The 17,120-nt window shown below is 50.0% G+C and overlaps 1 protein-coding gene across 1 annotated transcript in view; it reads left to right on the top strand.

The window, feature by feature from the left end:
• The window catches only part of LOC125719182 (RNA-binding motif, single-stranded-interacting protein 3-like), a 99,780-nt gene that overhangs the window by 56,895 nt on the left and 25,765 nt on the right, over positions 1–17,120 (top strand). Inside the window, 2 exon segments of the mRNA XM_048993734.1 lie at positions 14,561–14,718; positions 16,434–16,513. Of these exon segments, the coding sequence (XP_048849691.1) occupies positions 14,561–14,718; positions 16,434–16,513 (238 nt within the window).

Raw genomic sequence — 17,120 nt, 5'->3', positions numbered from 1 at the left:
GTCGTCACACAGACGCACGGACGCGGCGGGATCGCCGGCCAGCTGCCGCCTGCCACTGGGCCCCGCTGACAGCTTCCCAAAAGTGAGCGATGGCTTCCTGACAAACCGGGTGCCAGAGAGCTGTTTGGGGACGATGCGGAAATAGCCGTGGGCGGGGCGGGCTGGAAACTCGCGGAGGGCGGCCTTGAGACGCGGATGGCGGAGCTTTACCTGCCAGCTGGTCCGGCTTGACCCTCCGGACAGAACGTTCGTGCCAGGAACGGACGCCAGGCCGGGCTTTCCTCTCACAAGTGTGGCCCTCGACGGAGCCCCTCGCCTGGGATGGGGGCCCAGCCCCCCATGCAGACGAGCAAACAAAAAGGGACGCGTGCTGGAGTGGGCCCTCGAAAGATCGCCCACGCCCGAGTGGAAGCCAACAATAGCCATCTGCCAAAAAAACAGGAAGCGGTGCTCGGATGTACGTTTAACTCCCAGTTGTTTGCGTGCCGCTGCAGGCACCTCTCTGTCCACACCCTGGGGGCGTTGGCACCGGGTGTCTGTACCAGGCCAGACGATGGCCGCCGTGTGCCTGGCTCCAGCAGGGGGCACTTTCATAAGCTTAAATGACGTCCCTCGTTTGCCTCGCCATCAAACCAGCCACAGGGTTACATCTATGAACTGTGCCAGTCTAAGTCAGTTTGGATCGGCTCGCTCTCTGTTGTGCGTAGTGTCCGCAGGTGTCCCACATCATCCCTTCATACTTACAGGGAAGCTGCGGCTTGTGTGTTTCAGCGGATATTTTGCCATGCTGGTCAGGTTAAGTACCATGCCAGCCTAAAAATGCCAACCTAACACCAGCACCTTATAATGAGGTGCGTATCCTCTGAGGAGTAAACACTGTTGTCGCTACGAATGCCATTTGAATGACATTGAACCTCTACGGTTGCCCACTAGGGGGTGCTCTTCCTTTATACGCAACCTCAACAGAATAATATCAGCTTGATATATTGCATAATTCAAATTTTTTTACTTAATAGAACATGAAAAGTGCTGGAAGCAAATGTACTCCTAGGCTGATCACGGAGAGCGTTGCTGGGAAGTGAATGTTGTTTGTTTTTATCTGAGGGAGAGCGACTCTCTTTTCGTCCGGTCTGTCCTCACGTAGCACGTTCTACCCCTCCAGTCTCTGTCCCAGTGAATGTTCAGGGGGGGCACCTTGGCATGCCCCGCTTTTCCCAGCTTTTCTGCCCTTGCCCCCCCCCCCCAATGGGGATATCGACAGGAAGTGATGAAAAAAGAAGGGAGGGCGAAAGCGAGGAACGCCTGCGGAGATGTAATAGCGAGGGAGTCTTCAGGAGAATGGAAAGCAGTCGGTGTCAGAGACCCTTCAGCGCGGCTTTGCCAAGATTCGTGTTTTTGACCAGTAGCCGACGTAAGCGTTACCACCAGAGCCGCTCTATTCGTACTTGAAGGAGGCAGTGTTGACGGTAATTTAATGAAACAGCTGGGGGATATTCGCTGTGAACGCCAGCCAGGTGTCACTCAGCAACCACTCATACCTCCTCCGCCTCACCGTCCAGATCGAGCGCTCATATGGTGCCGAGACGTATAAATCAAGACGTCCCAGTACAGCTACCCCTTGTATGGGAAAAATCCCCGGGCCAAAACCTTGTCCTGTCCATAAAGTAAAATGTACACTTCAAACAGCGTTCTCCTTGCAGAAGAGCAAATCCTACCGAGCACTAATCAGACTCATTAGGATGAAAGGTGTTTGACTCTCCGAGGGCGGAGTGGCCGTCTCCTCCCCGCGCATCACTCTGGAACCGTTCCTGCGGTAACGGCGATTCGCTTGGATAAACACACGCCGTCCTCACGCAGAAGCTGCCGTGCAGATCGGCTTTTGACTGAGGCGATCAAGGAATCGACCCTCCTTAAACAGGGTAGTCAGATTTCACGAGATGCATGATATCGAGCGCCACGTCGCTCGTGGACATCGATATACCCTTGCCAAGATTACCGAGGCCTGTCTTCATTACCGCTCTCAGAGGGGGCTCTGGCTTTGATATTGAAAACAGCAGCAGAACAAAAGAGGTTGCTAGAATTCAAATGGGAGCCTTTTAAAACCTTGCCGGTAATGAATCCTTCAGGTTCAGGCAAAGCCCGGTGTCTTTCCATCTCCGTGGCGGTTTTTCAAGAATTAGTATGTAGCATCGTCCCTCCAACAAAGCTGGAGGGAAACATACACGAGGATCCACAGTGTTTGATTCACAAACATTACTTTATTAATGAGATGAAGTCGGCCATTTTATTAATATGTATCACACTGAGAGACTTTGTGCAAACAGGCAAAACGTGAATTCTTTAGCATCAGCTAGTAAATATTTGTTTGGGGTTTCAAAACTTCCTGACCACCCAGGTCATAATGTGCAGACAGCATAGAGGTACAACATATTATTAGAGGAAAAGAAATCATTTGGATGCTGAGAAAATGTTACTTAAACAGCCTATAAAAGGTACCGTCTCCCTGCTGCGTGTGTCCTGGTCCTCCCCATTTTATCAGTCCGCAGTGTGGATACTGTTCAGTGCTGAAATTCCGATAATGGCAGAATCAATGCGAAGCCTGCTTCATTCACCGAAAAATTTCCTGTTTCTTCGCTGTTTTTGCGAGGCAAATGTTGAGCAAGTAGGAACGGTATGATGTTATGGACAGTGTCAGCACGTGCGCCGTCCTTACTCTCCTGCCTGACAGCCATGATTTGTCACATGTGACTTATATGTAGAAGAGTTATAAAATGCAGATTCAGCACAGGGTCATGGGGGGACGCCTCTCCGTCATGTGACACGCTCACCGATGTTGCACGCGAAGCTCGCGGACGGCTCCAGGGACATCAGGAGCACGAGCATGTGATTCCAAGTCGGAACTCTGAAGGTGAGCTTACCGCATGGTGTTACTCCAAGTTGCGCATCCTGCGGCCCGCGTGCCTGCCGAGGGTAAAGCCTGGGACACAGTGGTTAAACCTTGACGAGACTTGGCGGACAGGCGAAATGCAGCGTGACTTTTGGGGCCCCTTCTGGATCCCGCGGCAGCCGGTTCACCTGCAGGGTTGCACGGGGTTGCACGGGTCCCAACGCAAGGTGAGCGTGTGTCCACAGCAGCGGCCGCGCTTTCAGCTTGTGTTGCAGAAATGCTGCCTGTTCCCCAGTGGCACACGCATCCTCAGTGGAAAGCTCTGAGGTCTCCCCTGCCTCAACAGCTTCCTCTGACTTCCGTCATTTTGTTCTTAGCGATGGCTGCCACGGGCTGAAAAAGGTGCGCGGCCAATGTGGACACCCAGTCATCTGGCTAAAGACCAGAATCACCCCTGAAACTGGAGTCATGTCTATTGTTTACTTAACTTAACTTCTACTTCCTGCGCGTAACGTCTCCACTTCCTGTCTATTCATCAGATGGAAGGAGCTTGCTGGAAGAGATCAGAGATGGGTTAAAACTGGGAGGGAAAGTGGTGATGCAGCAGCGGTAGCCTGTCACATACTCTGCCTTTCGACTGGGGGTGGGGAGGGGGGGGGGGTTCAGTCAGCCTAATTGCTTCGGTGAAGCTATAATTAGAGTGCAGACTCACCTGGCAAATGAACCGGCAAGACGAAGTTACCCAGTAACCAGCTCACCGAGAAGATGTTCAGCAGCTGAGCAGACTTCACATTTTCACGTAATCACATGCCATAAAAGAGCATGAGCAGAATATTTTTTGGTGCAGTTTTACATTTTGACACCCACGCCCCGTGGTGGTGGGTATGAAATCCGTATGTCTGCCCCCCCACCTGCAAGACCATGTGACTCTATCCATCCCCTCTTCCAACTAAGCTCCCAACTGTGCTGCTTTGCCATGATTTCCATGCCACCTTTCCTGATGGGAGCTGCCAGAGATCTCCTAACTCCGGGGTCCTAAACAACCCCGAGTTCACATGCAGGTTCTGGCTCACTGCGGAGAGCTGGAGAGATTTTAACCATGTTTAGGGGCTGCCTTTGATCTTGAATCCACAAGGTGGCCACCGCCCCTTTAAACCGGCAGGCGGGGAAGGTTTTCAATAAACATTTTTCTGAAGAATTAAGGCCTGGGAGGGACGTGGCAGCAGAGCATAATGAGCTGACGGTGACTGGGGAGCACGCCCGCGCTCGGCTCATCACACCCACGCTCGTCTAATTGCCTTCAGTGACGAAGAGGGAATTTATTAGGGGGAGGAAGGTGGGCTGCAAATAGGGCATCAGGAAGCGAAGACCAGACAGACGCCGTTGGGGAAGGGGCATGAAGCCAAGGGTGGTAGAAATGATGGTCGAACGAATGTAGGTGCTGAAAGGCAAGTCAGGGTCCTGCAGCCGGGACAGGTGATTCCTGAAACGACATTTCAGCAGCATTCAGCAGTCTCTGCATTTTAGTCATGGATGTTGGGTTTGGGCTGAGAACGTGCAGGATGGGTTCTGGTGTCAGTTTTCACCCAAGTCGCACATCACCGGCACAGCTTTCCAGCCGCATGCAGGCTGCTTTTCATCGCGGGTTTCCGGGCTCATTACAGAAGTGGCCCGGTCCGAGTCTCCCCCGGCTATGGGGGCCTTCACATGCTGTCCGTCACGGCTCAGCACGAACCGTCGCGGGAGGGGTAATCGCTGGGCCGGGGGCCGCTTCAGAGCTCGGCACGAAATCTGTCTTCGAAAAGCATTGCTGTGAAGGCTATGGGTGCAGAAGACACCATCAAATGACTTATTTATGGAATTTTGATAATATGGGACACATTACGGCAGCATTTTGGATAGTGTCAGGTGGCATGATGTGAGTGTTCCGTGTATTTTTTTTTTTTGCACTGGTGTGTGTGTGTGTGCGTGTGTGTGCACGCCATTCTCCATGCACAGTGAAGACGTGCTTTTTCCGCTGTCCATGCAGACCATCTCCTGCCAGCTTATCCCACTCGGAAAAGCCCCCTGTCTGTCTGCATTCCGTTCCAATGGAGCCAGCATCATCTGACTCCGGTTATTCTAATTATAGCAGCCGGAGGATCTGGGAAACAGTGAGGGTGGGGGGGGGGGACCCGTCACGCAACCACATGTGACCCAAACCGTGGTAGTCAGCACCGCAAGGTTTTTCTTAACGCCTCCACGGCAACTGAGATGAAGGCCACGGAACTTCTGGCTGCTGCTGTGAGGGTTTCTATGGCTCATGGGTGGGGGTGTCCTGTTACCCAAAGGCTGGCATATGCTTTAACCCCCCCACCCATCCTAAGGGACTTGGCATCCATCTGTCCGCCAACCCATCCATCCAATATAATGTGAATGTGCCTATGACCTATAAAGCACACTGAAAATGCAGCACCTGACTGCCACTCCTGGCTGACTCACCCCATTGGTTCTTCTGAAGGTCACCTGACCCTCCACAGGCTTACATTATTTTGTAAGTCACCAATTCCTTCTATATCTTTGCTTAAGCTGTTCTCAGTAATTTCTCCTGCATATTATGCACAAACCTTTGAAAGGAGCCCTGTGCAGTCCCACCTGGTGCCAAACGCGCTCAGAAGGGCTGGGAAGATGATTAAAAGCAGAACTTAATAAACCGATGATGGCCATCTGGACTGGGAGCATCTTCACAACCATGCCTTCACTGGCCATCGATTTTCAGTGGTGATTGACAGCAACCACTGACCAATGACATCGCTTCAACGATCAGGCTGGCATGGCAGCACAACAGCATGGTGGTCCCTGGGTTCCATCAGTGACAGAGTTGTGGGCACGGATGGGGGGCAAATCCATATGGACTTGGGATGGGCACAGGGATTGATCTGGACAGGGCATTCAAAGCAAGGATGGGACAGTTTGAAATAAACAGAAGGGGGGGGGGGGAGGCGAGCCAAAAATAATTTAGGTGTTTTGGCAAAAAGGAACAATGGAAATGGCATATGGGTGTTTGGCTGTGGAAAACGGAATGCCAGAACAAGCTGGTACCAGTGGGACGAATAGAACACACCCAGCACAGGACGAGGGCTGCGGAACCAGTGAACCCAGCCAATCGCAGTCACGTGACCAAAAGTAGTACCCAATAATACCACGGACCAAGTTTCAGGAAGCCAGATTAATTTTAAAACAAGGCAGAGCTGGGATGAGGACCCAGCAAAGGTGTCCTCTTCATTTGCCAGCTGCTCCTGGTCTCCCGCCCGTGTGCAGAAACCGAACAGGAAGAGTCTTCAGAGGACGTTGACGTAAAACTTGGCCGTCGACCTTCCTCTGCCTCCTCCTTCTGTGTGACGTGTCCATGCGAAGGCCCGTGGTCGCTTTTGCCAGTTATTGGGGGGGGGGTCAGTCACTGTCAGTCATTAAAGCCCCACAGCAACACTGTGCGGCGATATCACAGTGTGTCAAAATGGCATAAAATTATTTACAGTGATGCTCTAAGGAATGGTGCCTTCTAACAGACTGCTGAAGGGAATGAGAAGATTTCAGAGAAAAGCCACGGTGATTAGCTTTGCAGAGTTTATTTGGTTTCTGTTTCTGCTTGTATGATGTGGCTTTGGGAGAAGCATTGACATGTGAGCATCGGGGGCAGGACAGCCAGTCTGTCTGTCACTCTTTTGGCAGCCTCTTTGTCCGTAGGTCTGTCTGACTGACCAGAAGGCCAACTGTGTGTATAATAACTCATGAGACAAAGCATGAGACACCCATCACCAGAGCTTGTGGGTTGTGTTCATTCAAAACTCCCCCCCCCCCCCCCAACAGTGACGTGGCAGTCAGTGTTTACCACTACTGAAATCACACATTTTCATGGCCCCCCCCCCAAGGTTTCTTAGCCATAAATAATCCATCCATCCACTGTCTGAAAGCACGTATCCTATTCACAATCACGTGCGGTTGGGAGCAGATCCTGGAGGCTATGGACCCAAGGCAGAGAACAACCCAGTATGCACGCCTATGAGCAACTTGGTAACTCCAGTTAGCTTCAGCATGTTTTTGGACTGTGGAGTGGAAGCCAGCTAACCCAGAGGAAACCCCAGAATAGCACGAGCAGAACATGCAAACTCCACACACATGGAACCCTGGCAGAGACGTCTCCCAGGGGTGTGAGTGCCAACCTCTGCACCACCATGCTGCCCCACCATAGATAGTCACTATACTAAATATAAAATAAACACACTCCTTATTTATGAGATACCGAAGCAGCGTGTTCTACTAACCAGCTAGCTGGCTACAATCTTTTGATTCTACTTGCCAGCTATTTGCTTATCTTTTTTAAATCTGAGTGACTTCTTGGGTGGCCCCCCAGAAACAGCAAACCCCAGCCTGGCAGCGGTCACATTGACGCGTGTTTGCGTCTCCTCATTCTTCTCACCGCCCTGTTAATGGAGCAGCCATTTCAACACTTAGTATTGAAGCGATTCTATTTGAGTGACAGTATGTGTGGGTGGACATACAATAAACTGCTAACATTTATGGGGAATTCAGTGCTGACAGTTATTGTAGGGTCTTGGTGAACAATCCAGGTAATTACTGCTGCGACGCCTTTATCAGGATGGTGAATCAGTGCAGCTCAACTCGGATATGTGTCAAAAATCGACGTACTGTCACTGGTCCAGCAGAACTGCTGGCAAAGTGGCGTTTAGCTCTACTTGTAATGTAGAGATCAGAGGTCAAGGAACGGTACCAAATCGGCCATTACTGTACGTCCCATTGCAGTGTCTTAACCGCGAGCACTTGATAGCCCTTGAGGACTGAGTATTCCTGTGTGTAGTATTACCATGCATTACACATGGCTTTACTTTATTTTAGATTATATACACTTTACTGATCCCATATGGACATTCTTTGTAAAAACAAATGGCTTTTTTCTTGACCTGTGATTCTTACATGTGGTTAGTCTTTTATTCCCGTTTGAGGTGGTTCCTTTTGAGCCAGTAATAAGCAGCTAACATGCTTCCCCACGGTACCAGGTATGGGATCAGTTAGCATTCTGTGGAGGGTGTAAAGTGGTCGACGGCAGCCAGTCGTGTTAACCGAGATCGCAGCAAAGCGTGCTTTTCTGCAGGGCCGCGGCCTGCTGGGAGATTGTCGGCCTCCTGCCTCTCAGATCTGTCGTACCGTCTCCACTAGATTTCATGCTCTCAGGACAGTTCCTCGGGAGCTGAGTCCTGTCTTTCTTTGATTGGTTACCAGAAGTTTAAAATCAAACAAATCATGTTTATCTGGGGATTTAGTTTGAATCCATTGAACTTTCCAGGGGAACAAGAAGCCTGATGAATCAAGTATTCAGTCAAGAAAATGTTGGTCGCAACTTTTATTAGACAATATGTTCCTCTGCTCAGACACCATGTTCCTCAGACACCATGTTCCTCAGCCCCAGCACCATGTTCCTATGCTCAGACACCATGTTCTACAGACACCATGTTCCTCAGGCCAGGCACCATGTTCCTCAGACACCATGTTCCTCAGGCCAGGCACCATGTTCCTCAGACACCATGTTCCTCAGCCCACACACCCTGGCTGACTCGACCTCCTTGTATTTTTATATAACAACACAATTATTGATGCTATGCTATAATATGGGTTTAGTGAATCGATGCAAGCATTTTACATTTTTTAAGGCAACATTGTATTCAGGTGAAGTGTCTTTCTGCTTTGATATGGATTACTGGGAGATAAAAATGTTATCAATGTGTTTTTCATATAAGTCAAGAATTTTCCCGGAATAGTTCACTGTGGCTGGGAAATGCCCCAGATTTTTTTCCCTTCTTCGCGAACGTGTGTTTGTTTGTTCTCTTGCCGCCTAACCTTCCTTACCGAGGCACACGGGGGTCATCCACGCATCGCATGTGAGACGGGGATTTGCTGACCAGGTGGCCTCAGACGGTGATTACTCTGCAGCAGGGAACAGCCTCATTCGTTCCACTTTAGAAGGAGGAAGAACTGCTCATTTTTTCCCACATACAATGTAACAATATTATAACAACGTGTAATATTTGGGGGTGGCCGGGTGGGGGGGGTTGGGGGGGGGGGGGGGTTAAGCAGGTGATGATTCATTCGTTTCACCTGTCCTTGTAAGGCTGAGTTCTGATATACTCTACTGCCAGAACACACATGCTTGATTTCCAGTTCCACTACCACCATCTCCAAGACCTGACGTGCATTTTACTTTCTGTTTCCCTTTACCACACCCATCCACTCCCTATCCGCAGATAAAATCTCCCTCCCTTCCTCTCGTCTCAAAATGATATGGCTCTATTCCGCCGTCCTGCCTGCAGCATATCCAACACAATGTTCTCACGATTGTATTCTTTATACTACCCAATAGTCATATCATTGATGCATTATTAATAAAATGCATACAACGAGGGGTTAAGTTGAAACATGTCTTATTTTTATAGGATGTGACTGTGTGACGAACTTCCTGTTTTTTACAGGAAGTGGGTAGAGTGACAGGCCAATAGGAGACAAGGCTAGATAATGCATTATTACTAGACTGTACAAACTAACAGATGTTTTGGACCCACTTGCCCTAACATCACTGTCGAAGAGCTATACAGCACCAATTATAAAATAAAAACGTCAAGGGTGCAGTGAGTAATAGTGTTATATAATAATAGCATCACTCTGCTTCTCCTCATAAACTGCGAGCTTGAGAATGTGGTCTAGAACATTATCCATAGCAGAGCGGTCAAATGGGATCAGGGTGCCTTCCGTGTTCGGTCAGCACTGGTGCATAAATCCTTCCCAAATGTACGGCTTCAGTTTGTGATATTCCCAACCCGGAAAATCTTCCATCTGTCCACTCCTGTTTTTGTCTCGATCCCGCCAGGCTAATTAGGAGAGGACAGGACACGGCAGCTCTGTCCTACGGCTAAATGGCGGGAGGTCGATCTCATTAGCTCGCCGTCGCTTGTCCCCAGCTGATCAATCAACGATGCGTACACGATTGGCTCGATGGCACCGGCCTCATCCCAGAGTCTGACCGTCGCTTAGGGCGGATCACTTTATGAGCTCCCGTGGAGGGCGTGAATTTTTTTTGAGAGATTTGCACTTGTCAGTGATCTGGTAACTTGCTTGTTAAAAGCTGTTCTTGCAGTAAATTCCTCTTTCAGTGCTTCCTTAATGGCAGTTTAGTGCCCATAATACGCTCACTGAAATTTAATATCTCTGACAGTGTAACTCGCCCATGGTTTTGGAGGGAAGTTTTTTGCCCTTTCCTGTGTTTGGTTGTACTGCCTCCTGCTGGCACAGACCACTGGTGCACTGCACCTGACAGGTATGCTTTGTAACACCTCCCCCTAGTGGGCTCCTGGATTACGTTCACTGGAATGTGCATTGCTATATCTCCTGTCACTCAATCTACCTAACACCGCGCTCTGTTGTCATTTAGCCATGTTAATTACACACGGCCGGCCCGTCATTGCTTCTCTTAGAGGGGTGGGGTGAGGCAGTGCGGCAGGGTAGAGCTTCTAAGTGCCTGAAAATCGATCTCTTAATAAGAGGGGGGGGGCGGCATGTTGGTAGAAAGTGATCTTAAATCCCCGAGCCCCCACCTTCCGGTTTCACTCCGAGTGGCTTACGAACTTTTTACCAACCCGGAGCAGATCTTTGATAGGGGAGGTCACACCTGGCCCCCGCTCCCACCCGCCCTCCACACCATCTGTCGGGCTACACCACACGTTACTCACGGCACAGGGGGAGGCTTTGCTCGGGATCGGGGCGACAGAAGGGCGGCTGTTTCTTCCTGGTGGTTCTGGAATCTGCCTGGCGCTCCTGCCTGAGGTGATAGACGTGCCTGCCTGTTATGAACCCGGGGGCAGGAGGCAGCCTTAGTAACCACAGGACACCCCCCCCCCCCAGTGCTGGCAGGAGTGCTCTGGGTCTCTCTCCAAGAGGAGCGAGAAGACCATCAGGGAAGGCGGGAGGGGGGACAAGGGCTGTGAAACTCACCTCTCGAAAATCCCCCACCCCCCCCGGTTCCACATTTATCATCGTTTAAGCGACATACACCGCTTTCATGCCAACGCTGTGCCTCCACCTCCCCCCCCCCCCACCAATCTCACAGCCCTCTTTCCTAAAGGCCACCAAAGCTGAACATTTCTGGCTGTCTACATCAACACACCCCACTCCCCAAACCTGCCATTTCTTTTGTTTTTTTTGACTTTGCATGGAGATGCAACAGAACAGCATCTAACACAGGAAATAATTGGGTAATTAGCTGTGCTGCCGGCTCGTCGTGGAGATGGAGCAACGTGGAGCCTCTTCTCCTGGTGGAGATGCAGGAATTATGGTCATTAAGGGCTTGATAGCCTGTGGGTTTTCCATTAACCTTCCTATTCTGTGCTTGGCACACAGCCCCCCTACTCAATTACTGTTTTATTAGCTGGCGTGGTGGGGAGGGGAGAGGAGAGGGCCGCATGTGGATGGGCAAGGGGGGCCCGGGGTGACCCGAGGGGGGGGGGCACTTTTTGGAAGATCACCCGCCATGCTCCTCCATCCTTACCAACTGGCAGACCAGCTTTTTTAGGGGGAGACTATGGATACACAGATAGAACAGATAGACAAAAGACATCAACAACATGTAAATACATAGAATTGGCAAACCACACACAGAACCCACACAAAGGACACAGATAACAGGCAAACCACACACAGAACACACACAAAGGACACAGATAACAGGCAAACCACACACAGAACACACACAGAGGACACAGATAACAGGCAAACCACACACAGAACACACACAAAGGACACAGATAACAGGCAAACCACACACAGAACACACACAAAGGACACAGATGACAGGCAAACCACACACAGAACCCACACAAAGGACACAGATAACAGGCAAACCACACACAGAACCCACACAAAGGACACAGATGACAGGCAAACCACACACAGAACACACACAAAGGACACAGATGACAGGCAAACCACACACAGAACACACACAAAGGACACAGATGACAGGCAAACCACACACAGAACCCACACAAAGGACACAGATGACAGGCAAACCACACACAGAACACACACAAAGGACACAGATGACAGGCAAACCACACACAGAACCCACACAAAGGACACAGATAACAGGCAAACCACACACAGAACCCACACAAAGGACACAGATAACAGGCAAACCACACACAGAACCCACACAAAGGACACAGATAACAGGCAAACCACACACAGAACACACACAAAGGACACAGATGACAGGCAAACCACACACAGAACCCACACAAAGGACACAGATGACAGGCAAACCACACACAGAACCCACACAAAGGACACAGATAACAGGCAAACCACACACAGAACACACACAAAGGACACAGATAACAGGCAAACCACACACAGAACACACACAGAGGACACAGATAACAGGCAAACCACACACAGAACACACACAAAGGACACAGATAACAGGCAAACCACACACAGAACACACACAAAGGACACAGATGACAGGCAAACCACACACAGAACCCACACAAAGGACACAGATAACAGGCAAACCACACACAGAACCCACACAAAGGACACAGATAACAGGCAAACCACACACAGAACACACACAAAGGACACAGATGACAGGCAAACCACACACAGAACACACACAAAGGACACAGATGACAGGCAAACCACACACAGAACCCACACAAAGGACACAGATGACAGGCAAACCACACACAGAACACACACAAAGGACACAGATGACAGGCAAACCACACACAGAACCCACACAAAGGACACAGATAACAGGCAAACCACACACAGAACCCACACAAAGGACACAGATAACAGGCAAACCACACACAGAACACACACAAAGGACACAGATGACAGGCAAACCACACACAGAACCCACACAAAGGACACAGATAACAGGCAAACCACACACAGAACCCACACAAAGGACACAGATAACAGGCAAACCACACACAGAACACACACAAAGGACACAGATGACAGGCAAACCACACACAGAACACACACAAAGGACACAGATGACAGGCAAACCACACACAGAACCCACACAAAGGACACAGATGACAGGCAAACCACACACAGAACACACACAAAGGACACAGATGACAGGCAAACCACACACAGAACACACACAAAGGACACAGATGACAGGCAAACCACACACAGAACACACACAAAGGACACAGATAACAGGCAAACCACACACAGAACACACACAAAGGACACAGATGACAGGCAAACCACACACAGAACACACACAAAGGACACAGATGACAGGCAAACTACACACAGAACACACACAAAGGACAGAGACAACAGGCAAACCACACACAGAACCCACACAAAGGACACAGATGACAGGCAAACTACACACAGAACACACACAAAGGACACAGATAACAGGCAAACCACACACAGAACACACACAAAGGACACAGATAACAGGCAAACCACACACAGAACACACACAAAGGACACAGATGACAGGCAAACCACACACAGAACACACACAAAGGACACAGATAACAGGCAAACCACACACAGAACACACACAAAGGACACAGATAACAGGCAAACCACACACAGAACCCACACAAAGGACACAGATAACAGGCAAACCACACACAGAACCCAAACAAAGGACATAGATGACAGGCAAGCCACACACAGAACCCACATAAAGGACACAGATGACAGGCAAACCACACACAGAACCCACACAAAGGACACAGATGACAGGCAAACCACACACAGAACACACACAAAGGACACAGATAACAGGCAAACCACACACAGAACACACACAAAGGACACAGATAACAGGCAAACCACACACAGAACACACACAAAGGACACAGATAACAGGCAAACCACACACAGAACACACACAAAGGACACAGATAACAGGCAAACCACACACAGAACACACACAAAGGACACAGATAACAGGCAAACCACACACAGAACACACACAAAGGACACAGATAACAGGCAAACCACACACAGAACACACATAAAGGACAGAGAACATGAACAACACGTGAATCCCAGGTTAACATAAAACACAAGTGACGGAGAGGACGGGGAGCCGGTAGGGTGCTGGAGGTGACTGCGATGAAATTTTCCTTCGGTTGTATAACTTACGGATCAAACACCACTAACGCAGTTCAGTGTAAATATAGAACGTGCAGGAAATGCGCTGATGCCAGGGAGATGGTGCAAGCGGCTCTCAGCGTGTGCCGGCCTGCTGCGCCACCCAATTGGAGTTTGATGGAGCTGCTCCGCCTGAGGGGTCCATGCATCTGAGAGAGGAGTCATTAGCTGCCTTGGTGCTCTGCAGAGGGCCTGTTTAATGACACCCCCCAGCGCAGAGGCGCTGCCCCCCAGCATATGGATAGCTTGTCGCCCCCTCTCGCATCCGCCGACTGTAATGACTCTGGTAATGCCCGCGCTTCACGTTGCCAGATAGATGCCAGCGCCATAATCAGGTTAAAGCATGATCTAATTGGTAGACACCCGTGACCCCGGTCGCGCTGTAACCATGGCAATGAGCCATTTCCACATACTCTTCTCTCGTCTCAGCAACAGGAGCAGGATCCCACGAACCTGTACATCTCCAACCTGCCGGTGTCCATGGATGAGCAGGAGCTGGAGAGCATGCTGAAGCCTTTCGGACACGTCATCTCCACGCGGATCCTGCGGGACGCCGGAGGGGTCAGCCGCGGGGTCGGCTTCGCCAGGTTCGCCCTCTTCGTGCTTCGGTCGCAGTCCCCATTGGCCAACCGCATGATGATTGACAGCACACTATGGTCACACCTACCATAGGTTTTCAATCTCACGCCTCCTGTTTATTCACTGTGTGGTTAAGCCAGCCCACCCCCCACCACAAGATGTGACACACCCTCATAATCACAATGCAAAACCAAGGAGGCATAGTTATAGCGGCCCCCTTTAAGGATCCCATACTGTCAAGTCCAACCCTATATGCAGTGTGATTTACATAGAGTACCAGTGAATAGTCTGGACACACATACGAACAGAATTGTTTAATCGTACTATTTTCTACCTTTTTAAATGATTATTAAGACAGCAATGCTACAAAATTCAGTTATGCATTGTCCCAAAAAATATTTTTAAAAAATAATAATAAATGAGTTTGTTGGAGGGACAGCTGTTTGGGTTGGGACTGAGAATGTTGCTGGTTCAAATCCCTGGGTCGGTACAGTGATCCCACCACTGGGCCCTTGACCTCTACGCCAGTTTCATGAGGTGGCCTCCTGGGATGCATTTCCAGCTGTCCTGAAGGAGGTCCCTCAAATGTGCTGAGTTCTCATTGGCCGCTTTTCCTTCTCTTTCTGGTCGATCTCACCCAAAACCATTTCTGCTGTGTTTAAGTCAGGTGGCCCGGTCATGCGATGCAATGCTATCACTCTCCTTTGTAGGCAGCTTGGCGTGTCCAAATCCTTGACTGATTCTGTATGACACTCCCACTTACACTCTTTAGTGTTACAGCATGCCCTCACTGAGAGGCCTCTCCCCACCTTCAGCGATATGACACGCATATGACCCCCTCCCATGCAGCCTGGGTTCCTGCTAACCAGGAGAGGAAGCTCAGAATGGCTGTAAGGGGATCAGATTCCATCGAATGCAAATTGGATCCCGAAGGCGGCACAGACTGCCCTTGAGATCTGGATGGAGACAAGCCAGACCAGGCTCAGGGTCGCGGGGGGGGGGGGGGGGACTCTGCTTAGCATCCCGGCTATCAGACTCTATTACGCCTCAGCCGCCGGTCGGGTGGCCGTGATTTTATTAGCGGTCATCACAGTGCCCGCCCCCCACTCACTCCTGGCTGTGCTGAGGCTTCCTCACGAAGGCCTTCTGAGCCCCCTCCATAAGCTCGAAATAGGGGGGGGGGGGTGTTTATGGCAGCAGGGTGTTGTGGGGGGTCCCAGGGCACTCCCAGACAGTCACGGAAATAGGCTTTCGATTCCGGGCCAAACTGGGGTCTTCAGGTACCTGCTATCATTCGGTCTGGTCGGGGAAGTCGACGAGGGCTGGCTGTGTGGGCGGGTCAGGCATCTGGATCAGAACCAAACGTCTATTCACATGACCATTTGCTCTTCGTTTTTTATATTATCCAAAAAAAAATTATAATTTGTAATTTGTTGGCTTATATGCAGTAAATGTGCCTGTTATTTAAACCTTTACAAAACAAACGTTTCATGGAAGTTATTTACAGAGCACAGACAGACATTTACTGAAGCACTTAAAGTAGGTACTAACAGATACTAATGGGTCCCAATCACTTTATGCCAGTTACGAGTCCCTTGCTGCCACACCAGCCATAGCCTTGTAATGTAAGTAAACTACACAGGTGACCCTTTTGCTTCCTTGTGGCTCCGCCTGGCCCCCCCACCCCCCACTGATGAGACTTTTGTACCCCCACCCCACCCAGAATGGAGTCTACAGAGAAGTGTGAAGTGGTGATACAACATTTCAACGGGAAGTACCTGAAGACACACCCAGGCATTCCAGGTATGGTCCCCATGCAGCATCTCTCTCTCTCTCTCTCTCTCTCTCTCTCTCTCTCTCCCTCCCTCTCTCTCTCTCTCTCTCTCTCTCTCTCAAATGACATCCTTCAGCGTCCAGACGTTGTAGATTTTCTGTCAAGAGCTCTGTGTTTCCACTGATCCTACTGGAGTCGAGAGTGAACTTCCCTGTTTTTCCATCAGGCCCACACAGTGTAACTCACATCTCCCAGCAACTGGCCAGAGAGATAAAGGAGGAGTGTCAGGATGCGCAGTTACAGTCACATGACCTCCCGTGTCATCAGCTGATAGCATCAAAAACACGCATCACACACGCGCACATACACTCACACACACACACGCATGGGTGCTTCCACATACCTATCATGTAAACCTAATGCTACAGGGAAAATGCATAATCATTTTAACATAAATTAATTAAATTTTCTACTGTTTTTACATTGCGGATATAATTACGGCGTATTCCATTATTTATTATGCAGCACTATAATTATATCATTTGTATTACGAGATTCTCACGAGCAGATGCTCAAGGGGGAGGAGAGGAAAGCCAGGACTAATGGGTCAAAGCAGGTTCTTCTGCTGTTTGCGTG

This window comes from Brienomyrus brachyistius, chromosome 23 (assembly GCF_023856365.1).
Source record: "Brienomyrus brachyistius isolate T26 chromosome 23, BBRACH_0.4, whole genome shotgun sequence".
Taxonomy (NCBI): domain Eukaryota; kingdom Metazoa; phylum Chordata; class Actinopteri; order Osteoglossiformes; family Mormyridae; genus Brienomyrus; species Brienomyrus brachyistius.
The sequence above is the reverse complement of the archived record's forward strand: the minus strand, read 5'-3'. Positions and strand labels throughout refer to the sequence as shown.